The 25882-nt window shown below is 30.4% G+C and overlaps 3 protein-coding genes and 1 long non-coding RNA gene across 4 annotated transcripts; 1 reads left to right on the top strand and 3 right to left on the bottom strand.

Annotated features, from left to right (window-relative positions):
- Window positions 1-426: 426 nt before the first annotated feature.
- On the top strand, window positions 427-2410 carry LOC124912157 (uncharacterized protein At4g13200, chloroplastic). Its single transcript, XM_047452719.1, has 3 exons — window positions 427-694; window positions 1100-1254; window positions 2061-2410. The coding sequence occupies exons 1-3, from the start codon at window positions 475-477 to the stop codon at window positions 2274-2276; spliced, it is 591 nt and encodes a 196-aa protein (XP_047308675.1). The 5' UTR covers window positions 427-474; the 3' UTR covers window positions 2277-2410.
- Window positions 2411-18794: 16384 nt separating this feature from the next.
- On the bottom strand, window positions 18795-20390 carry LOC124912365 (protein XRI1-like). The gene is made up of 6 exons (XM_047452977.1): window positions 20259-20390; window positions 20031-20085; window positions 19840-19945; window positions 19727-19761; window positions 19537-19617; window positions 18795-19337 (listed from the first exon to the last, which is right to left on the bottom strand). The coding sequence occupies exons 1-6, from the start codon at window positions 20388-20390 to the stop codon at window positions 19051-19053; spliced, it is 696 nt and encodes a 231-aa protein (XP_047308933.1). The 3' UTR covers window positions 18795-19050.
- A 74-nt stretch (window positions 20391-20464) lies between these two features.
- Window positions 20465-20907, bottom strand: LOC124912366. Its single transcript, XR_007096656.1, has 3 exons — window positions 20778-20907; window positions 20624-20679; window positions 20465-20534 (listed from the first exon to the last, which is right to left on the bottom strand). It is a non-coding gene; the product is annotated as an uncharacterized LOC124912366 (long non-coding RNA).
- A 1817-nt stretch (window positions 20908-22724) lies between these two features.
- Window positions 22725-24905, bottom strand: LOC124912331. The gene is made up of 5 exons (XM_047452935.1): window positions 24546-24905; window positions 24042-24149; window positions 23658-23783; window positions 23226-23351; window positions 22725-23157 (listed from the first exon to the last, which is right to left on the bottom strand). Exons 1-5 carry the CDS (start codon window positions 24847-24849, stop codon window positions 23009-23011), a joined length of 813 nt encoding a protein of 270 aa, XP_047308891.1. The 5' UTR covers window positions 24850-24905; the 3' UTR covers window positions 22725-23008.
- Window positions 24906-25882: the final 977 nt, after the last annotated feature.

Here is a 25882-nt window from a genome sequence, read left to right as displayed (position 1 = left end):
TACCTACTTAACGATTTTAAGTAAACTCTTGATTTTGAGAGTCTTACGTAACAATGAATTTCTCACCACGGTTCTTCTGCGACCGATCGATCTGTCAAATAAGATAAAATCTGCCCATTATGCCTGTTATTATAATGCATAATATTATCATCCTAACCTGATAAAATTTCTCAAATTCTATTATAAGTAAATAGTTCAACGTTTAGGGGACAATGTGTCATGTATGACATCTGTTGACTGTTGACGGCCCAACCTCTATTGACTATTGCTTATTTGTCGTTTTTACCACCTGATATCTAAGTATTATTTATTTATTCAATAAAAAACAATAATATATAAAATTACATTTATATTAAAAAAACAATTAAATGTTGTAAATAAACATTTTTCATTTTTCATCTTTCATTCTTACATTTTCTTTCTTGTATCATAAAATTACACATTTTGTGTAGAGAAGAGAGAGAGAGTAAAGAGATGAATGGGGGATTTGTATCTACCCCAACAATACAGTTCACAATTTCATCTGCTGCTGTTCAATCGAAACCACAAGATATCACTTTCGCCAAATCCAAATCCAAATCGAAATCATGGACCTCTTCCTTGAAGCATCGCCATCTCCGGCAGACAGATCTCAGATTCAACAACAAACTCTCCATTAGATGCAATTGCAGCCCCGGAACTCCGACTCCACCTGGTTTGTGTGCTTTTTCGATTGTTTTTTTACTTCAATCATTCAAACTTCATTGCGTTTTGCTTTCTCTTCATAATCACTTGTTTACTGCCGACTCTGAATTGAATCTATCTGATAACAAAATAGCCTACATGTTCGATTAGGTTTTCTATATGCTGATGTTGAATGATATCTTTATTGTTTGATTATTAGTAACTGCTACTGTTAGTTTTTTTGATGATTATTGTCACATATTGTGATTGATTTTGACATTCATGTTCATAACTTGTTTCTATGTGGCAATTTTGATTCATTTAAAATGTCACATTAGTTAAACATTGTAAGTTAATCCTATGTTAGTTTCTGATTATATTGCCTTTCAATCTCAATGTATGGCTATGGATTAAGGATGTTAATATGAATTTACAGGTGAGGATGAAAGCAAGAATATTCTGGATGCATTTTTCTTGGGAAAAGCTCTAGCTGAAGCTCTTAATGAGCGCATTGAATCTTCGGTTGGCGAGTTTTTGAGTACTATTGGCAGGTTGCAGGCGGAACAACAGAAGCAAATTCTGGATTTTCAGGTAGATAAATATGTAGAGTAGAGTTAATTTCTACTTCTTTGGAGTGTTCTCTACTTCATTTTCACATGTCCCCGAGATGCCAACAATGCATCAAGGCCTTGTTTTGTGATCTGCCCACTCGAACCGAAAAACATCTGATTTGCTGGATATAGGGTCTTGGTAGAGGATAAACCTTTCTATTAAGGATGAAAATAGGGTCTTGAGTATAATAAGAAGAACAAACTCAATTATCGATCACACTAGTTTGTACTCAGAATTGGTTAGGTTAAGAAAAGATAATGGTGATATATGCGAAGAAATTTTGAAAGATGCAACACTGATCCATTTAGTTTGTTGTAGCTGCTATTCAATAATATTTAACTCGTTAAATATTACTTTTTATTACTTCTATTTGTTTGTTTCGAATATGAAAAAGAAATATTAGGCTTGGTATTGCGCCGACTGATGCATTTGTTCTAAGTTCTAACACTTCAACACTCTTTGTTCATTTAGAAAATTTTATTTGTCTTTCAGTTATTGTCTATCTATTGCCATATTATTCAATTAAAATTTGCTAGTTCTCATAGACCTAATTTCATAGTTGATTTTGTTTAATCAATTGGTTTAGTGAAATCTGAATTGTTTTGGCGTTGGATATTCAAAAATTGACAATTCTGATGCATATGATTTGCTAGATATCTATTAGAGAGTCAAATTAATATTGATTTGAATAACCGAACTAACCCAATTCGCGATCATCCTTAATCCTAGTTTTCAATTTCTCTTTTCTTTTTGAAGTGTCATATTAATGAATTTGGGGTGTGCAGGAAGATGTGTTAGAAAGAGCCAAACAGGCAAAGGAGAAAGCAACACGAGAATCCATGGAAGCCCGGGGAATCGATAATAGGTCATCATCTTCTACTTCTTCCATTACAATAATTGAAGATGGCGCAGATCTAACAATTGCACCTCCTGCTAGTGATAATGTGAAGCCTGCATCATCATCATTTTCGGGTGAGATTGTAATTTCAGACGAGGACTAAAGTCAGCAGTCGGTTTCTTAATATAATTATCCTTTTCGAATTCTAAGCAATTGATATGTTTATGTTTTAATTTGAAAACGCAATACACAACAGAGAAGAACTATTCTGAATTATACAAATGGTTATGTTTATTATATCCTCTTGAAATTATGTGGCCATTTTAATGCAGAAATTATGAGGCAATGTGTGTGTATTTGTTATTTTCAGTTCATTACACATTAATGAAAATATGAGATGTATTGTTTAACAGAGACGCATATTTTTAGTTATCAAATTTTCAAACTACCTTCGATAATTTAAAATTCGAAAGTATAAAAATAAAAACTTAATAATAATAATTAAAAATATGACCAAAATCTCTATAAATATATTTCATTTAAATATTTGACAAATAAAATATTACATTAAAAAATAAGAAGACTAACATTTTGTTATCCTTATGAGAAAACATAAAAATAGTGACGGTTCATTTGATATAATTTAAATTTTGAACATTTTATTCCATAAAAATGATTCAAATTTTAGCTTCAAATAAACATTGGCACTTGTAAATTATATTTTCGTCTCAAAGTATTTAGATCACTTTGAATTTTACAAGATATATGAACTCAAACTTATATAATAGAAGGAGATGAATTAAAATTTGAGCTTTAATTTTTCTACATCAATTTTGTAATGATTCGGATACTAAAAAAAAATTTAAAATATATATATATATATATATATATATATATATATATATATATATATATTCACATTCAAATAAAAAAGTTCAGGAGATAATAAGTATTAGATCATCTTCAACATCCTCATACGTATAGGTGTAGAATTGGGCATAGAGTTTTGAGGTCCAATTTGTTGAGCCTCGTTAAGTAAAAAAGAGGAAGAAAAATATGTGCGATTATTTGTTGGATTAAAAAAAAATAAAATCACATCATGGTAAAAATGTCAATCAAATTGTATTATGAAAATGTCAACTAAATCGTCACGATATGTCAAATATATCACATGATTTTTACCCTAATTATGAATTCTAAAAGCCTATATATATACATCGTAAGCGAGAAGAGCATGTGAGACTAAAATCTAGAACAAACAGAGAGAGTTATAGTTTGTATATAACTCTATTGAATTGATTCTCAGAAAGTAGGACGTATGACATTGTTGGTCCGAACCTAGGTATGATTCTTGTGTCATTATTTCGTTATTTCTTACTTTTATGCTATTATTTTGCATTTCCACTGCGGTTGCTATTATTCCGTTTTCATTCTTAGGGTGATAGTTTTCACCACAAACTGGTATCAGAGCTAAGTTAGGCTAAGGTAGTCGTAGTGCAATTTTTTTGGTGAGTTTTTTTTCTTGATTCGGTCAATTAATTTGAAGATTTAAGATGTGGTCAACTTCTAGGGTTGATATCGAGAAGTTCGATGGTACGAAGGACTTTGGATTGTGGAGGATGAAGATGTGGGCACACTTAGATAACATGGGAGTTTCTAAAGCATTCAAGGGGGAATCGCAATTACCGACCCGATGGATGCGAAGAAAAAGATGGAGGTGTTAGAAAGGATGTATAACACCTTGATTCTTAGTCTCAATGATAGGGTGTTGCGAGTGGTTGCTAGTGTCACGATGACAATAAATGTGTGACTTCAGTTGGAGTCTTTGTATATGATTAAGACACCATCGTCTCGGATCTAACATCAAGCAAAGATTCTTCAAGTTTAGAATGGTTGAGGGGAAGGACTTGTTGACGCATCTCGCCGATTATGTCAAGATTCTCCTCGATTTGGAAAACATTGGGGGAGAAATACAAGGATGAGGATAAGGCGCTGATGTTTTTGAAATCTTGAGCATGAGGATAAGTCGTATGAGACGTTCGTAGACATACTTGAGCATGGGAGGGAGGATCTTACCCTCGATGATGTGATGAGTGTGTAGAGATCGAAGGACCAAAATAAGAAGAATGAAGAGAGATCAATGTAAGTGGAGGTGGACTCTTGGTTCGAGGGAAAAACGAGAGGAGAGACAATAAAAGAAAGAAAAAGAGACGAGGAGAGACACTTTAAGCGAGATTGTCCATATTTGAGTAACGACGAGAAAAAGAGCGGAGAAACGGCGATTGTTCTAGAGGTTGAGAATGAGTACGAATGTGTGGATGTTCTCGTTGTCTCCACTAATTAGTCTGATAAGCGTTGGATTATGGATTTCGGGTATTCGTTCCATATGACACCTAACGAGAGTTTGTTCAAAATCTATGAGAAAACATCATTGGACGATGTTTTATCATGTAACAAAAAGTCTTGTAGGGTGATGGAAATAAAAATAGTGCGTTTGAAGATGCATGATGGAATCGAGAGGGTATTGACAAACAAACGACACATCCTGGACCTTCGAAGGAATTTAATCTCTCTCGGCTCACTAGAACAACTTGGTTTTGCATGGAATGTTGAGAAGAACGTATTGAGGGTTAAAAAGGGGTCGATAGTGGTAATGAGAGGCGTGCAAGAGAAAAGTTTTTATGTCTTTCAAGGTAGCACCTTGGTTGGTGATATGGTGGTAGTGACAGATCATCGAGATGTATCGCCCACGAGTGTATGGTATAAAAGATTGGGGCACATGAGTGAGAGGGGTTTTAAGGAGTTGAGTAAGAAAGACTATTTTATCAAGGAGAAACTTGATGATTTAGAGTTTTACGAGAACTGCATATACGATAAAGCTACGAGGGTGAAGTTTGGGCGGTCAGTTGAGGTGATTCGGGAGACGCTCAGTTATGTTCACTTAGACTTATGGGGACCGACAAGGACTGCAACTCCAGGTGGAGGTCAGTACTTTATCACTTTTATTGATGATTTTTCGCGCAAGGTTTGAATATACATCTTGAAGCACAAGGATGAGGTATTTTCTAAGTATAATGAGTGAAAGAAGATGATAAAGACTTGACCAGGAAGAATGTTAAAAAGCTCTGAACAAATAACGGTTTGGAGTATCTATGCGAGGAGTTAATTAGTTTATCAAGGAAGAAGGGATGGTTCGTCACCGAACAGTCCGACAAACATCACAATATGACTTGGTGGAGCGAATGAACAAAATGCTATTTGAGCGTGTATGGTGTATGTTGTTTGAGGTCAGTCTATTGAAGAGGTTTTGAGGTGAGACGGTTAACACTGCGGCTTATCTTATTAATCGTTGTCCATCGACGTAATTGGAATACAAGACACCGGAAGAAGTTTGAAATGACGCTCCCCCAAAACTCGACAACCTGAAGATATTTGGATGTGTGGCTTAAATGCACAAACTAAATGGAAAGCTGGATCTGAGAGCGAAGAAGTGTATGCACAAATTAAAGGGTTGAAATTTGTTTTACAAGGACGGGGAGACGACTAAGTGCATAATTAGCCGTGACGTGGTTTTTAGGGAAACTGAGTCCTATTATGGAGATACTTAGTCAGTCGAAGTTGGCGAAGTCGCTAGAGAAATGACCAAATTTGAGGTGGAGTTCTTATGAGGGATTACTAAAGAATTGGTAGACACGGGAGATGCTAGTGAAGATGATGAAATAGACGGCCAGGTAGAGGAGGAATGTACGAATCCGTATGATAACCTTAGCTCCTACTAGTTAGCGCGAGATAGAGACCGTAGGATAATCCGAGCTCCAAAGAGATTTGACTACTCCAATTTGGCGGCCTTTGCATTCCTTGTGGAAGATGAGGTATAAGATTCAGAGCCGAGACCGTTTAGAAAAGTGATGGAGAGCAAGGAGAGAACCGAATTGAAGTATGTTATGGGCCTTATGGCGGAGAAGATGACATCGCTTGACAAAAACGAGGCATGAGAATTGTTGGACAAACTGAAGAATCAGCGGGTGGTTGGTTCAAAATGGGTGTTCAAGTGCAAAGAAGGTGTAGAGGGTAGTAACAAGCCAAGGTTTAAGGTGAGGTTCGTAGTTAAGGGCTTCACACAATACAAATGGGTCGACTTTAACGAAATATACTCCCTGGTAGTGAAGCACACATCCATTCGTGTGTTGCTTGCTCTAATGAATCAGTTTGACTTGGAGCTCAAGAAAATGGATGTGAAGACGGAATTTCTTCATGGGAACTTAGAGGAGAAGATCTTATTGACGCAACCCGAGGGGTTCATTAAACCCGGTGATGAAGACAAGGTATGTATCCTTAAACTCTCGTTTTATGGTTTGAAACAATCCTAAAGACAATGGTATTTGCACAAATTAGTTCATGGTTCATAACGATTTCGTGAGGAGCAATTTCGATAGTTGTGTCTATGTCAAGTGGGTTGATGGTTGTAGGGTCTTCCTATTGTTATATGTGGAAGATATGTTGATCGCATCGGGAAACAAAGAAGAGGTTTGCAAGGTCAAGAATTTGCTAAGGAGTGAGTTCGAGATGAAGGATATGAGACCGACAAAGAAAATTTTAAGGATGGTGATTGAGCGGGATCGGGAGACATGCTCTCTGTTTGTGTCTCAAAACGACTACCTCCGAAAAGTGGTCGCCAAGTTCGGGATGTTTAACGCTAAGGCGGTTGAAACATCATTAACTACTCATTTTAAGCTCTCCTCAAAGATATCACCGAGTACCGAGGAGGAAAATATGAGAATGGCAAACACCCTAGTCGGGAGCCTAATATATGTCATGGTATATACACGACCCAATCTTGCTTACACGATCAATCTTGTTAGTCATTTTATGGCGAAGCCGGGGAAAGAACATTGGGAGGAGATCAAGTGGATTCTTCATTACGTTGGGGGATCCTTAGATGTCGATCTTTGTTTTAAACGGGCGGGTGTAAGTGATGATAAGTTGAGAGGATATGTTGATGCTAATTTTGTAGGTGACTTGGACAAGAGAATGTCCCTAATAGGACATGTGTTTACCCTATTTGGATGCTTAGTAATTTGAAAGGCAAAATTACAATACGTAGTTGCCCTTTCAACAACGGAGGCCGAGTATATCATTGTGACGGAGAACATCAAAGAGGCACTTTGGTTGAAGGGTCTCGTGGGTGAATTTGGGATTAAGGACGATAAAGTGAAGTTGTTTTGCGATAACCAAAGCTTCATACACTTGTCCAAGAATTTAATGTTTTACGAGCACACAAAGCACATCGATATTCGACTTCACTACATTCGAGATGCCATAAGGAGTGGAGCGAAGTTGTGGAGAAGGTTCACACAGATGAAAATCCTGTAGATATAACCACGAAGGTGGTGACGGTAATCAAGTTTCGAAAATTTTGCAACTTGATTCACGTCACAAAAGTTGGAACGTAATTGGAGAAGTAAGATGATCGGTTCTTTGGTGTTCTTGGTGATGATGTTCATTCATTTGACAATAAACATAGAGGCAATGTGAAAATTTTGTGGAATTGGGCCTATGGTTTTGAGGCCCAATTTAGTGTGCATCAATGTTATTTACAAAAATGGGAAGAAAAATTTGTGCAATTATTTATTGAATTCAAAAATGCATGAAATCACATAATGATTATAGAAATGTTAATTAAATAGCCACGAGATCATATCATGGTGGAGATGTTAAAAATATCATTATTATGAATTCTAAAAGTATATATATATAGTGTAAATGAGAAGAGCGTGTGAGACTAAAATCTAGAACAAACAGAGAGAGTTGAAGTTTGTAATCCCTATTATAACTCTATTGAATTGATTTTCCGAAAGTAGGACGTGAAACATTGTTGGTCCAAACTTTGGTAAGATTCTTATGTCGTTATTTGTTCTTTCTTACTTTTACGCTATTGTTTTATATTCCACTACGGTGGCTATTATTTAGATTTCATTCTTAGAGTGCTAGTTTTCACCCTATAGGGTTTTCAGCTCCAACCTTTCACTAAATGAAACTCAAAATGCATGTATCACTATTTTCTCTCTCTAAGAAATGCAGCATTAGTACTCTGAGGAGTCTATGAAGGTTAGTTTTGGGTTGCCTAGCTCCAGATAGAACGTATTTTTTTTAGATTTAATTTAAAAAATTAATAAAACTAATTTAGTTTTGTGAGATTTGAACCTATAATCAAATAAAAAAAAATTAATTTTGTTTTCTTAAATAAATTTTAACTATTTATAAGTTTTTAGTAAATTGACTGACTTGGAAACGGTACACTTGGGCTTGTTGGGCTTACCTAAGGCGCAGACCCTAATTACTGTTCATTAGGGATGTAAATGAGTCGAGCCGAGCCGAACAGTATCATGCTCGAGCTCGGCTCGTCTAGTATATATTCGGGCTCGAGCTCGTTTCGAGCTTTTACAATCGAGCTCGAGCTCAGCTCGTATGGATTTATTTGAGCTCACGAGTCGCTCGTGCTCGGCTCGTTTAAAGCTCGTTTAGAAAGCTAGTTTAGAGCTCGTTTAGAAAGCTTGTTAAGAGTTCGTTTAAAGCTCGTTTATAAATTGAACAATGAAATGAATGCAACATTAAAATTATAATTATAAATATAATCATGTAATAATATTAATTATTATAATATATATTTATATATTACTATTTTTTTTAATAATTTACAAATTATATTTAAACAATATTATAATCGAACGTGTTCGTGAGCCTATAAACGAACTTGTTCGCAAGCTTATAAGCGAGCCTATAAACGAACATGTTCGTGAGCTTACGAGCCGAATATTGAGAAGTTCAAGCTCGGCTTGTTTAAATTTTCAAGTTTTTAAACGAGCTTGAGCTCGGCTCATTAAGACTAACGAACGAGCTCGAACGAGCTTTTTATCGAGCCGAGATTCGAATAGCTCGCGAGCAGCTCAGTTCATTTACATCCCTACTCGTCAACCCAAAATCTGTAAATTTGTAAGTGGCTAGTGGTTGTATATCACACTAGTTTCCATTTTATATAATTTATTTATGTGGTATTAACTTTTAATTTAAATCATTTATATTTAGTTTTTTATATAATTTATTTATATGTTTAATTTTTTGTTTTATTTTATATATTTATAATATTTTTATTTATTATAAATTTATAATAATAAACAATATTAATAAAAAAATTAAAAAATAACAAAAAAAACATTTCATTAAATAATGTTTAATTTTTTTATGTGTATAAATTATTAATTAATAATCAATTTTATCATAAATTATTTATGGGCCATAGTTTTAAAAATGTTAAAGTTTAAATTATAAAGTTATAAATAATTATTAAAAAAATTTAAAATTTGTGTAAAAAGATATTCAACTGGATTTTGAGTTAGAGATTTTCTTAAACAAAGAAATAGATGAATGACCCATTTGAAAACGAATTCGAATCTGTTGTCCCAAAGATGAATTCGGATCTGCTAACCCAAAGATAGTCTCACTTCTTGTTCAGGGCCGACCCTAGGGTAAGCCCAACAAGCCTCCAGGTTAGGGTAGCCCACTTCCTGTCCAGGGCCGGCCCTAGGGTAAGCCCAACAAGCCCCCGGGTTAGGGTAGCCCACTTCCTAGGACAGCCCATTAAATAAAATAAAGAATAAATTTTTATAATTTTTTAAACATAAATAGATCTTTATTGTGGTTTGGGAAAAAAATATAAAATTATCATTTTGTCATGTGTTCAAACCTAGTTTTTTTTTTTTAGGTTGGGGCATCCCAAACATTGGGATGGCTCTGTTTGTGTCTCATAGAAGAGTGAAGAGAGGAAAGAAAAAATTAAATATTAAAATAAAATGTCATATATATAATTTAGAATTTAGGGTTTATTTTATATATATATATATATATATATATATATATATATATATATATATATATATATATATATATATATATATATATATATATATATATATATATATATATATAAATTAAGTAGTTTTGATAATTGTGTCCTCTCCCTTTGAACATCCCTTAAAAAAAACAAATTAGATTATGTTTGAAAGTAAAATTTAGTATCTTATTAAATAAATTCTCTATCAACAAAATTTCTGAATACAAATTATAATCAGTTTTTAAAACACAAATAAATTTGAACAAATTCACAACCATTCATTAAAATTAAACTCACACATCACATCAAATAACACATTACATTTAGAATAAATCTATCATTTCATTAATAGGTTACATATTACAAATTCTCAATAATTTCAAAAAAAAAATTACAGAAAAAATATAATATACAAACTAATTTCTAAACTTCTAATCATCAACATCATCTCCGTTCATTGACATTACCAAGGTTCTTTGTCTTCTTCTTTCGTCTCTAATCCAGGATTTGATACAGAGGTTGCACTTCCCGAGGGTGCTTTGATCCAATCAAAATCTTAACAAGGGTTAAAGATTTGGTCGGTGTGCCTTGCTTGAATCTGCCCTACAATACTTTATCCACGCCAGTTCAAACGCAGCCATTGAGTATGAGAAGGAATGTGAGCTCAGGTCTCATCTTTTCCAAGTTCATGTTTCATATTCTCCTACAAACACTCATATATAAAACATCATAGACATGTATTGTATCACTTACATTTTTACATTGTATATGAATCCTTTCATGATTCTCTTTCCACATTCAAAACTTCTTTGGGTTGAAAGGCGCATGAGAAATGGAAAAAGAAAGAATGAAAGTGGGGGAGAGAACGGCGGCTGATAGAGAGATATGGAGGGTTTCTTTCATTTGGGATCATGTCCCATTTTATAATTTTCTGTAGGTATAAAAATTAGGGTTTCCACCTTAGGACGGCGGCCGATGCAGAGATTTATTTCTTTAGGTATCATGGGCTTAAGGTCAGGGCTGGCCTAGTAAGCCCAACTTATCCCTTGGGATAGGGCAGTTAAAAAAATTAAAAATAAAATAATGTAAAATAAAAAATAAATTTTTTTATTTGAGCAGTATATAACTATTTATTAAAAAAACAAAAATTTTTTTTTTTAAAAAACTTAAAATAATAATGTATCTATGAAGAGAATTAAAAATATTAATATAAAAAAGTGACAAATAATAATTTATTTTATTTAAAAAGGTGGTTATATATAATATATAATTATGTATTATAAAATAATTAATAAAAATAGAATTATATATACATATAAAGGTGACAAATAATAATTTTTTTAAAATAAAGTGTTATATATATATATATTATAAAATAAATAGAATTAAAAAAATAAATAATTTTTTATATACTATTTTTTTAATTTAATAAATAAAAATTTGACCTTTATAATAATATTAATAATTTTTAATAATATTTTGAATTTTTAATTCAAAATAATCAAAGAGAGTTAAAGGTAAATTATGATTAACTATTATAATAATTAAATTTTAAATATAAAAAATAATTAAAAATTATTAAAAATTAAAATATTGTATTTATTTTACTAAATTTATCCTAAAAAGAGGTTGAAATAATTTAATGATTATTTTAAATATAAATTATGTATAATTTATGGTATAAAATAATTTAAATAAATACTTAAAAATATTTAAAAATAAAATAAATGAACTTATGTGGTCAAAAATATGTGTTCATTTGGTGAAGAAAAATAAAATAAAATAAAAATAAAATTCAATTTAAATAACCATTTTATTATAAATAAAAACTGAAAAAATTCAGTGTGCCCGAAAATAAGAAAATTGACTACAACAAGATTTGTATCCATCATATCAGCGCTGGACTTTCATCCAGCGCAGATGACGAAGCCACGCATCCGATTGTAACCAAGGAAGCGTGTGCCTAGGTCCACACAGGATCAACTAAAGGGATGTTCACCTCGTTAGCCCAGACGCCAAATGGAACGCCTGACGATGGACGGAACTCCAACGATGCATTTATTTAAACAAAATGACGTTGTTTTGTTCGTCTTTTCTGATGATACAAGGCGAACGCCGGAGAATCGCGCTCGATGTCGGCGATCCTTCTAAAAGCATTATCTCCGCCATCTTTCATCCTTATCCCTCCAAATTTTACCTATGTACACGTCTCTCCTTCAATTCCCCTAGAATAGGAATTCAAACCCTAGTCTAGATTAGGTCCACGTGGATAAAATTGAAATCAAAGGATAAGACTTCAAAAGCCAAATTCAATATGAATTCGACTTCGAAATCGAACTAGCTCGAGTATAAATTAAAGGTGTTCTTCTTCCAATCCATCGAACAAACTCTAGAATTTACAGCCTACTCAAAGATTTCAATTAAAGCTTTGACGACTGTTTTTAAAAAAATCATTATGGCGTTCCAAGCTTCGATCAAGAGTTCTGAAAAACTTCTTAAAGACCATTGGAGTGTTCTCCAATCAATAGTAAGTTTTCCAGACCTGTTGTAATTTGATTTGTGATTCAAAGTTGGAAAATTTTAAGTTCAGTCGGGTTGATCTTATTTAGGGCTCAATTTTGTTCCTTTTATAGTCAAAATCAATTCATAAATGATGTTCAAGCTTTCTGTTGAAAAAGTTTTCATCAATTCAACCCCAATAAAAAATCTCAAATTTGATTTGAAAATCTAGAAAATTTGAAATTCGTGTTCTTGAACTTTTAATCTTGAATTTGATTCAAATAGTTGCTACAAACATGCTAGGATGATTTTTAAATGATATCACATACATCTTGATCATGTTTAATCGATTTGAAATTTTAGAAAAATAAAGTTTAAATTTTAGTTTGTAAAATTGTTACAGAGCTCACTTAATGTTCATGTTTTAGTCGTGTTCGATTGTAAACATCATTTCGAATCTGTTGGAATAAGAATTAGGCCATGATATGGCGTAATACAAAAGATGCCAAATTTTTCCCTAGAAATTATTTTGAAAAATCAATCATTTTAGGGTTCGATTGATCGATTTTACGATTAGGGGTTATGATCCTTACATCAAATGGAGTTGATAGCAACTTACCGATCATGTTTTCATGATCTGTATCAAAAGTTACAAATCTACAACTTTTGAACCAAATTAAGAACACTCGGTCCTTGAGTCCAAGAGGGTCGAGTCCTGTAGAATCGAGGATCGAGAAGTATGACCAAGAACCCTCGGTCCTGACCAAAGCCAAGGAGCAAAAAAATTGACCTAAGACCGAGACCAAGGACTAATGTTCTTGAGTTTGGACCAAGCCCTAGGACCGGAGTTCTTGAGTAAGGACCGAGAAATCCGACTGAGGATTTTTATCTAGGACCGAGAGGTCTGACCTGTTTTCGAGACTCTCAAGACCCACGATTGAGAAATCTAGATTTGGGACCAAAACTCTCAGACCTAAGATCGAACCATCCGAGTTTAGGACCGAGTCTCCCGAACCCTAGAACTGAACACTTACTAGTAAAAAATGCATCATTACCGAGAATTGTCGCCGAAAACGAAAGAATGCTTTCGGTGATATTAATATCACCGATGACAAAGGGTGGCTCTCGTCGATAATTATGATTATAACCGAGAACAAATGGTTGCTCTCGGTAAAAGAGTTATATTTTTCCCTAATTAATAGGGTCGTCCAACTCTCAACCTTATTCTCTCTCTTCTTCTTCTTTCTTAGCCGCCTAACTCCCAACGCTCTTATTCTCTCTTCTTCCTCTCTCCACATAATGTCTTACAAATCTACCGATCTCTTACAGGTAAATATATTTCTTACTAGCAAGATCTACAGGTCTCCTTATAGTAAGATCCTTGAATTTAACCCTAAATATTTTCAGCAAATCGTTCTCTATTTGCCCAATTACTCTGCATCAATAAAACATCTTCGTTCCTCCATGTCGTTCGTCACTATCTCCTGTGCCACCGCATCTCGGAAAACGCAACCGCTCTGTCACCATGTGCTCTGTCGCCGTCGTCAACACCTTTAGAATCTTTTTTAACAAACCGGTGAGACATTCTTCATTAATGCCGCAAATTTTCGATCTATCTTCCTTCGGGTAGATTAAGTAAGTTTCAGTTGCTTCTATGTCTCTTTGATCTCGCCAGATCTAAAGAAGCATAACTTATTATGACGCCATTACAAATCTAAATAAGCAAAACTTATTGTGAATCTTCGATCTTGCAAAAGACATCCGCGCAGATCTGAAGAAGTAGAAAAAAACTAGGAAACGAACTACATATCTGAAGCTTGGTATATATTTCTCATTCTTTTAATTATTTTCTACCGAAAAATCTCAACTGTTCTTTTTCTTCATCCTCTTCTAATTTGTTGTTGTAGTAGATATATACATTGATTGTACTCCATATTTAATCAAATATTTGTTTGATTTTCGATCATGCTGTAATTTGTTGGAAGTATTTTCTGTTTGAATACTCAGATTCTAGAAATGATGATTGAGTTTGGACGATCGGATGGAGATTCAATATTATATTTTTTTTAGAAAAGTTGATTATCAGTGATAGCATTGGTTATGCTCTTGGTAAAAGAATTTAATCATCTCCGAGGGCAAAAATGCTCTCGCGGATATTAATGTTTCCTTCATCGACAGTCATATCACCAAGACAGTACGAGAGCATTTATCGCCCTCGGTGAATACTATCATCGAAGGCATTTGTATTTCTCCGAGGATTTTTGCTCTTCTTAAAAATGATTTTTTTACTACTCCAGTCCCCTAACCGAGTATCCCGAGCCCCAATCTCGAGCACTCTCGGTCTAGATCGAGCACATTCTGTCTCCGATCGATAAAAACGGACCCAAGCCCTAGGACTCCAGTCTTAAAGAATGTTTGGTTCCACCTTTCAAAACCCAAAATTATTTTTGTAATTTTGGAACCCCAATTCATTTTTAAAGAATCCCGAAAGTTCTTGTACTCAATCTTAAATAACTAGAATCACAGGTACGCACTTCTAAATAATTTTGAATAATTATTTACGTAATTTAAACTTATCCTTTGTTTATGACCCTCAAACTACTAATTGAAGGAAATAAATGTTATAAATAAATCTTTTGATAACTAGACTTTTTAAAATAACGCGAAAACCATTTCCCTAACGTAATCAAATAACGAATCCCTTATGAAAACTCTAGTATAAAGTAAGTTTATATACGTACATTTTACTGATTTTTCTAAAATCATTTGACTACTCTGTTTTCAAATAAATAATATTTTATTAAATTAATTATGTTTTATTAATTCAACCGAATTTCAATCAAATTATAAATTGATTATAACAAAACCCTAAATTATTAAAATTTGAATAAAATTAATTATTTTTATTAGTTAATTTCAAAAGCAGCCAGATATTCTCAAAATTTTTAAAAAAAACAATGGTTAATATTAAAAAGATGTTTGACACAAACTAAGATTGAAATCATCCCATCTCGAGCCACCCTAACGCTAACACGAGATTTGAATAATGTTCTATATTATATAGTATTAATATTTGATAAAATTCTCGAGATTTGACTACCTTCTCTAACAAAAACAGTAAATAGTAGCCATATCCTAGTAACTCTAAACAAGAACATTAAAATTTCATAATTATATATATAATATAATATATATATATATATATATATATATATATATATACTTTTGTAATAAACCTTCAATTATTTAAGAAAGTATTTGTTTAAATATTTTATTTTCCTAATAACAAATCATGAATGCCTAAATTTACATGTTCACTATTTATTTTTCATCTCTTAATTTATTTAAATGTTCAAAATATTTGTTAGTTAAAGTTCTTAATAGCTATTAGCTACTTGTGGTTTTGTATTTATCTAAGTTACCATTCATATACTTATATTTCATCTCTTAACAATTCTAAATTTCACCATATATCACAATTTTTTTGTTGACTTCTTATAATGGACAAACAATTCACCAGATATGATATTTCATTTGATAACAAGATACATATTTTAATTCATAAAAATGTATTTTAATTCAAGTTATAAATAACATAATTCATCTGAATCCAATAAAAATCACCAAAATTTTAAAATTATCTAAAATAAATAATACTAAAAATAAAGAAAAACTAATAATTAATAATGTCATAACATTCCATTAGTGCAAAGCCACATTAAAAAAAAATAGTTGTAATATATGGAGTTTCGTCCACCAAAATATTATTAACTTAATATTCAATAAACATGAACTAGTTTGTTATTTTCCGTACAATGATGTATTTTTTCAGTACTTTATAATAAAAGAAATAATACTAATTTAACTCACTGAGATTAGACTAAAACTGATATCTAAAAACATAATTGTCACTTTCCTTTCTTACTTAAAAACTTGTCTAAAGTTAAATACATTATTGGTAAGGCTAAATTCAGGAATTTTTTTTTCACTAGGTGAAATTATTATAGTTATTACACTAATACGAGTAATAAGTGAAAAATATTAATCAAATCATTCTACGAATACCCTTACTAAAATAAATATACGAAATATAAAGATAATAATACTCGATTTAAAAAAGAAATTTATAAATTTAGAACTATATAGTTGAATAAAAATTAAGTTTAAAAATGTGAAAAATTAAATTGATTAGGTTTAAAAAAAAAAACTAACTATATATATAAATAAATAAAAAAATATTAAAAAAAACTAATTAATAAAGTCTAATTATGTAAGAATATAGAAAAAATAAAATAAAATTTAATTATAAGTATTACACTAATAATATATAAATTTTAATTTGAATTAATCTTGAATCAAATAAAATATTATTAATAAAATTATGAATTATTACAAAACAAAGGATGAGAGGCTAGAGTTTGATCCATAGCCATTTAGACTAAATCATATTTGTTAAATTTTACAATTTCTACTCGAGCTTGTAGGAAAGAGAATTGAAGAAATTGTATGATTTTGTGAAACTCTTTATTGTTTAATTTCATATTTAAAACATATTAATTTTTCTTTCTTTATAAAGAGAATGACCTACATAAATATATTAGTAAATACAATATTTTCTTAATTGTATATTAATATTATATTATAAGATATTTTTATGATATTATAATATAATATAATATATTTAATAGTCTCTTTAAAATCAAAAGAGTTATTTTTATGACTAATAGTTTAAGAAAGAACAATGCATTCATTTAACTCTTATGTCTCATTTGTTTTTTATGTTTTTGTTTCCTATCAATTTCTTTTGGTTATGTTTCCTCTTATTGTGCTTTGTTTCTCATTTTAAATTTATTTTTGGCTAGTAAGATTTCTTCTTCAACTCCATTGCTCTTTTTTAATGATTTTGTCTACATTATTCCCAAGAACAAAATTAGAATTACTTATACCATGCAAGTTATTCAAGTTATGCTAGGAAACGTAACCATCTCTAATTCGAGTATTCCATTACTCAATTAAATATATATAAAATATAAGAGGGTAAAAGTTAGAGATGAAATATAATTTTATAAAATAATAAACAACTTTAAAATTAGTTATATTGAAATTTTAAAAATTAAATAAAAATATTATTTATTTATATACTTATGTTTTTACAAATTGAATTTATTGTTACTAGGGAAAGTCATGTGACTATTGGGCTGTCCTAGGCTCCTAGGTATGTTAAAAAATATATATCTAGTTTAAACGATAATCATTTTTTTATTTTTAAATGATTGAACTCTTATAAATAAATAACATTTGAATGAAAAAATATCTTTCACATATTGGGTTGGATTTGGCATTGATAGGCTTTATTAATTACTTTTGATGGGCTACCCAATGGTTGATATGCCCTATCTCATGGGCTGAACTTATCCAAAGACCTTGAGTATAATTAAAAAAACCAACTAATAAATGTTAAAAAAAGTTAAAAGATTAAAAATAATGAGAGAGAAATAAAAATTTTGTTATTAAAAAAAAAAAGTAAGAGTGAGTAAAAATAAAATAAATTATGTTTTGTCATGATCTTGAGATATGAACTGTCACTTTCTTAGCAAAAAAGACATATATTTATTTAATATTAATAAATTTTTGTTTCGGGTTTTAGTTTCGCGACTTTGATGCATTTTTTTCCCTTCCCTAGCTGATTTAAAATATTCAAACCCGATCATACCTACAAATATCGGGTATATGGCTATCCTATCATCATAGAAAAAAACTAATTAACATATTATAACTTGTCCAATAAACTACTTAAAACAAATTTAGCCTAATGTTCAATTATCATTAAAAATGATTATTTGATATGACATGTCTTTTAGTAACATAAACTATATGACTATCTCCCATTACTTAGAGACTAGTTCAAGAAACTATGAACTAGGAGCATAAAAAATCATTCTTTCATGTGTGTTCTTAAATTGTTGGTGCCAACTCAACCATTAGTGCGGGAATACATATCAAATTGACTACTTTGTAAGATGTTGAGATTGAAAAGCTCAGGCATATTGAAGAATACACAAATTAGAAATGAAAATTTGATGATTTACTCACTCGTGATAATTCAAATGATAAGACAACGACAATTTGTGAACACCAAACAACTTTCGAACTTGGCTTTCTTGCCCACTATCTCAGGCTTAATAGTTAACAAACCTCTAGACACTTGGGATAAAAAGACAATGAGATTAAAAAAAGACAGATTCAATCATACAAGAACTAAGATTCTAACACAAAACAGAAATGTATAAGGATATTAGTATAAGATGTTTCCATAAGTTCATGAACTATGATTTCAAACAATTAATAATATAACATTAGTAGAACAATTGTTTCCCCACTAGATAAGAGTTCAAGACAAAGAAAAATAAAGAACAGAGGTTTAGGGTAGGGTCTCCTAGAAGACCGACCATCATCATCATCATCATTATCTACTTTGGCCGTCAAACTGACGACATGTCAAGATAACATTAAATTCCCAGAAAAATGAAGAGATTTGTAAGTGAACTCATCCCTTAGTCCTCATGATGGTTATGCATCCGTTCCCTCTATCTGTTCGAATTTTAGTCTTGCCAACTACTGGCTTACCAGAGAATGCCGAAGTTGGGTAGATAGAAGTAAGGTCCTCATCCTCTTCTTGTATTGACTTTTTGAGTGGAGTATGAATCCGCTGATTTATGTCTTTAAGAGTCACATCACCATGAGCTCCACATGGCTTAACAAATGCAAATGGATAAACAATAGTTGATGATGAACCTATCTTCTTCGGAAGAGGTTGGATATATGACTTTGATCCTAGAAAAAAATGAAAGATAGAATGGAACATTTGTTTATACGATCAAATATGACTTCACAATTCACATTATTCAAATCATCCCATATCAAACAAGATCTTAGTTGTTTGGACTTTACATGATTTTGTCTAATGATAATCAAATTTATGCATTCATTGATCTGGGTTCAAAAACAATTGGTAAAAGAATAGAGAAAAAACCTTTGAAAACAACATTTCGACGAACTTGCTTAGGTCGCTCTTCAACAACTACAACTTCAGCCTCAGGTGGCGTGTTACACGCTAATAAATTGCAATAAGATTATGAATGCAGACAATGTTGTGAAATATGGGTCAGGAAAATATAAACAAGGAAATGATAACTTATCAACACAAAGCAAAACAAACATACCAGAAACATCAATATCAGATGCACCTGACAAATTCCTGAAAATACACTCTTCATCAATAATTTTTAAAGTGAGTTATTGTTATTTCATATAATAGAATTGAAAGGAAGATTACATCATCTCAGAGCTGCAGTTGAAATCAGGATCATTGAAGCAATCAGCAAGCCAACTTTCAGATGACTGATCAAGGCCATCAAAACCAGACATAGGCACATCATCTTCTAGAATCAACACACATCACCACAGTTAGCCTATTTATAGGACAAGTTAATTTGTATTTCTTAAAAAGAAATTATGTCATAATACCTGTAAACAAGGAAACCCAGTCTGGCAAATCATTTCCAATGAAATCCTCTTTATCCTAGAAACAACCAAAATTACATTAGGTTAGTCAAATGAAGAAGTATTCAAATGTGGATTTTCAAATAGGGTCTTATCTATCTACCCTTTCAGCTAATCACCTAGTCATATGAAAAAGTACTCAAATGTGGATTTGAAATAGGTTACATTAACATTCTTGATTAGAAAACGAACCTCTGACTTTAAGAAAGTCGAAGGCATCTCACTGTAAAGAGATGTCCCAACAACTTCATTATCAAATTGCAACATTCTGCGTCTCTTTGCTTGTGAAGTCATCTCTGGACTTTCTTCCAAGTCCTTATTCATATTTCCTACAATTCATTAACAAATGTTTTGATTCCTCTTCCTTAACAGAAAAATAAACACAATGAAGCTACCTACCATGATAAGTCAAATCCCCACAAGCCCTAACTGGGGTTGATTCTCCATTATGCATATAAGAGAAACAATCTGCTCAAATCAAAAAACCCATTCTCATACACATTTCACATAGTATAAATAGATTAAACAAATGAATCCCAAAGAAGAATGAAACTAACCCAGATTGCTTTCCTTTTGGATCTTAACATATCCTTCTTGACAATCCCACATTTGACTATGAACACATTTTAGGGTAGAAAATCATACAGATTAGCAATAGATCATCGATTTTAACCAGAAAAGTAAAAACAAAAGGAAATCAGAGAGGCATACCTGTGATTTACATGATCCATCTGAGTAAAATCAGTGTTCAAAACTCGAATAGGGTTTACAAATCGCAAATTTACAAGTAGCCGTTACTAGAGTATGAATCCTATTCTCGATGTTAAGCAAATATATATATATGTCTGAACCAATTCCAACTCTCTCTTAACAATTTTTTTTTTCTTAATTTTTTTTTTTTACTTTTACATTAATAAGTAAGAAATTAATTAATTAACCATACTAAATATCTTTTAGATTTTGTGAGTATTTTTTTCTCAATAAAATTAAGGAAGTGATGAAAGTTATATTATAGAAATATTGTGATAATAACTATTTATTTCATTTGTAAAAAAATAATTAAATTTGTTTTTAAAAGAAAATAAAACATTTTCATTATTAATTGTAAATATCACAATTTGAGTAAGAATATAATTAATTAGATACAGAACACGACAAATCTCGATTAATATAACACGGATAAATAACATATAAACACGAGCATATTAAATCGTAATCTAACTAATTATATTTAGATACAGAACACAACACGACAAATATCGTAATTTAAGTATATTATATTTAAATCCAGAATACGACAAATCTGAACTAATTATTATAACACGTATAATTGGTAAAAATACTATTGTATTTGATAGGTAATATAACATATTTCAATTAACATAATCAAGAGTTTTATTTATTTAATTAATTATAATTTATTAAGATTTACACTTAATCCTTTATTTTTACTTAAATCATTATTGTTTGAATGTTGGATCAATTTACCACATACTTGGGATTTTAGGTGATTTATACAAATAAAGAAAAAATATTATTAATTATGTATAATATTATTATCTTTTTTTGTGAGTATTTCTATTTGTTAAATAAAGAAGGGGTAAAAGATATATTATAGAAATATTGGGATAATTGATTAAAAAATTTAGAAAGTTGTAATTTCTTAATACAGGTAATTTATTTTTCACTTAAAAGGAAGAAAAATAAAATTTTGCAAAAATCTTACTTTCATTGTGTAATAGACAGCTACAAAAATAATTATTGGCTAAGTAAATTATTAATTATACATACTCATGCTTTTAAATTATTATTTTTGGAAAATCAATTGAATGTGAGATTTTCTTCCAAAATAAAATTAAGGGTTGCATGATAAATTATAGAAAATATTATGAAAATAAATATCTAGTCAAACTTTTTCAAAATAAATATCTAGTCAATTTGTTAATGAAATTACAATACACCAAATTAGATAGTTTATATTAATTATCATGACATATGTAACTTCAAAGAATAGTGCTGGATAACAATTTTCATGAGTTTGAAAGTACCTTGAAAACAAAAATAAAATGATTTTTTATTTTTATTTTAATTTCTATATTCTATTTTAAGTGAAATTAGATAAATGCAATTTTCTTGTGTTAAAATTGATTATATTTATTTATTTTAGTTGATTAAATATTAGTGATCTTATTATTAAGAGTAGAACTCTAGGTTTTCATTTTTTTATCTTATTTTTAATTGATTACTTTCATGAAAACTAATAAGAAGGAATTTTATATATATATATATATATATATATATATATATATATATATATATATATATATATATATATATATATATTCTAACATTTTAATATAATAAAAATAAATGAACCTATAATATAACTGTTATTTTAATTTATATCATTATAGGGATCCGTATGCACACCAACAGTAAATATTGAGAATTAAAAAAAAATGAAACTTATAAATTTTATTTATCAACAAGAAATACATATATGTATTTCTTCACATATCAAATAAACTTGTTTGTCTAACAAATAAAAACTTTTACCAAGTAATTTTTATTATTTTTATTTGAACTTTTTATTTTCAAATAGAATGCTAATGCAACCCAAAAAATTTGTAACAAAATATTAATTTCTATTTTATGTCATATTATTTTAAATCCATAAGTTATAAATATAACCTTCAATTCAACATGAAAGTATGAAAAATACGATACAAACCTTACAACTGCATCTCAAAACACAAAATAAACTCGTTACCCTATAAAAGCCCTAACACGGCCTCACAAGATTCGAGTTCATTTGAACCTTTTTCTTTTTCAAGGTTATACTCACTTTCCTACAAAATTTAAGAATGATACTTATGGATCTAATTACATAGTAATAGAGTCTTTCCATAAAACATTCTAATTCTATGTTGTACAAACTTGTGTTAACCTAAACTCAAGTCAATAAATTTGCTTCTTTTGCTGCAAGGACTGGAGATATTAACCTCCAATTCTCTAGGTCGTTTCATACCTCTATCGAAGAAACCACATCTTGATTGAGAGTTCGAATTTGTTCTCGAAAATGATCCTTCACCTATCAAGACAAAAGCATAAATACACCAGCCATTCAAAAGAAAAGGAAAAAAAAGCTTAAATATTTACCTGGACTACTACCAGTTCCGGTAGTCTTTGTTCTCTTATACACGGTTGTATCTTCAAACTGCCACTTTCTCTTCTCCCCAATTTCACCACTATCGCTAATTTTATCGCTTTGATGATCATTATATCCTTCAAATCAAGAACACCAACATAAAATGGTTCATTAAGACATACAATAATCTTAAGCAAATAACTGTAGAACGGTGATAATGATAAATTCAATAGGACAAATCAAAAGGAGAAATCAGATCATTACTGGAGTGTTTGATGTTAGATCAACATAACCCTTTGTCTTTAGAATCGACAACTTTATCAATACAAACTTAACATAAAAAAAATCCTAAACCAGAGTGCTATGTTTTGATTATAAAATTTCATTCAAACAACAGACAACACAGATATATCGCATCACACTCATGAATTCCCATATTTTACCTGGACTACTACCAGTACCGTTAGTCTTTGTTCTCTTATACGCGGTTGTATCTTCATACTGCCACTTTCTCTTCTCCCCAATTTCACCACTATTGCAAATTATACCGCTCTGATGTTCATTATATCCTTTAAAACAAGAACATCAACATAAAAAGGTTCATTACGACATACAATAATCAAAAGGAGAAATCAGATCATTGCCGGAGTGTTTTGATGTTAGATCAACATAACCCTTTGTCTTTAGAATCGACAACTTTATCAATACAAACTTTAAAATAAAAAATCCTACCTAAACCGGAGTGCTTTGTTTTGATTATAAAATCTCATTCAAACAACAGACAACACAGATATATCGCATCACACTCATGAATTCCCAAATTTTACCTGAGTTTTGCGAAACTACTACTCGTTTCTTCTTGAAAAGATTTTCTCCTTCCACATTAGAACTTAACCATGCAGCCTCATTATCTTCAGTTGGTGGGTAATGAGATCCTGTTCATACAACCTTGTTAAATAAGGGGATAAAGCCACATAAATAAAGATTTAACAACATACAGATTGATTGATTCTACATCAGGAAATCACACAATATTCCAAACAAAATTGATTGCTAATATCCTATTAAGAACAAACCCACATTGCAGTAGAAGAAAAACCAACTGTTAGCATCAATAACAATGGAAGGTCTGCATCGATCAAGAACTAGGGTTCTAACTTCTAACCACACAGTATTCTATATTTCAAAAAGATTCCCCCTTTCCTATGAGAAAATTTGATAAACTTAAAGCCTCAAATCTTCAACTTAATAACAGATGATTCCAGGTGAGACCCAAACCCTATTATAGTAAAACTAAGCTTAATCATTAAAAAGAAAAAGGAAGAACATACGCTTCGTTCCGATAATCAAGCGCTTGCCGTCGACTAAAAGCGCGTCGGCGTCGGAGGAACCGGTGGAGAAACCGCGAGAGGAGAAGAAGGATAGAAGAGACTTCCAAGTGACGGACGAAGCAATAAAGTCGATTCCCCTGCTTATGAAGTGGCCGTTGAGCTTCAAAGTCGAGGGTTGAAGATCAAACAGACGCGCAATCGAGCCAAGATCGAGTCTTTGTTCTTCCCAAACTACAAATGGAACAATATTGTGGGGAACAGATGGGAAGAACAATTTGATTATCCTTTTCCTATCTCCGGCCATCTTTTCTTCTCTTCTAGCTTCTTACTACTTCGTCGGCTGCTGTCAAAAGAGATGATGAATGTAAACCTGTTTTCTACGAAAATTCCATTTTCTTTATTGAATTTCAAATTAACATTATTATTATTCAATTATAAGAATCAATAATATATATATATAAATAAAGTCATTCCTCTTAATCATTCATGTTCAATTTTTTTTAAACTATTCACTATTTGATTATTTTCTTAATATATCAATCTTTCTTCTTAAATAATTAAAATAAAATATACTTAAATATTATACATTAAAATAAAATATATTAAATCAAAATAAAATAAAATATACTTAAATATATTTTATTTTAATAAGTTTGATAATTTTTTTTAATATATTTCATTTAAATATATAATGTATTGTTTTGATAAAATGTATATTTTATTTTATTAAGTCTGGTAATGAATTTTAATTTAATTGTTCATGTATTTTATTTTAATGTATAATATTTAATTTAGTAGATTTAATTTTAATTATATATATATTAAATTTATAAAATTAAATAATTTGTTAATTTCATAAGTTTTATAATTGAGTTTGACTTTTATTATAAAATATTTTATTTTAATTAAAATTAGATCCAAACATTCTTAATAATAGAGATACTATACCACTCAAAACACTAATTTACACCCAATTTTAACTAAAATTAATCTTGGACAATTTTATAAAAAAGTTTTAAAATGTAAAAAAAAAAACAAGATTCAAAAAGTTGCATCTATTTGAAAAGGGCAAATAATTTTTTTTTTATATAAAATAGTTGTGTAATTATAAACTCATAACATCACTAATTTACTTTAAATTATAGGAGTTTATTTTATTAGAATACTAGTTATATATTATTATTTATATATATATATAATAAAATATCTTTAAACATTTATTATTTAAAAAATATATATAATTAATTAAAAATTAATAATATACATATTATTTTTTAAAACACTTTTGAAATGAAAGTTATTATTGTAGAGTATTTGGTAATTATTTACATTAAAAT

The sequence above is a fragment of the Impatiens glandulifera genome, chromosome 8 (assembly GCF_907164915.1).
Source record: "Impatiens glandulifera chromosome 8, dImpGla2.1, whole genome shotgun sequence".
Taxonomy (NCBI): Eukaryota; Viridiplantae; Streptophyta; class Magnoliopsida; order Ericales; family Balsaminaceae; genus Impatiens; species Impatiens glandulifera.
The sequence above is the reverse complement of the archived record's forward strand: the minus strand, read 5'-3'. Positions and strand labels throughout refer to the sequence as shown.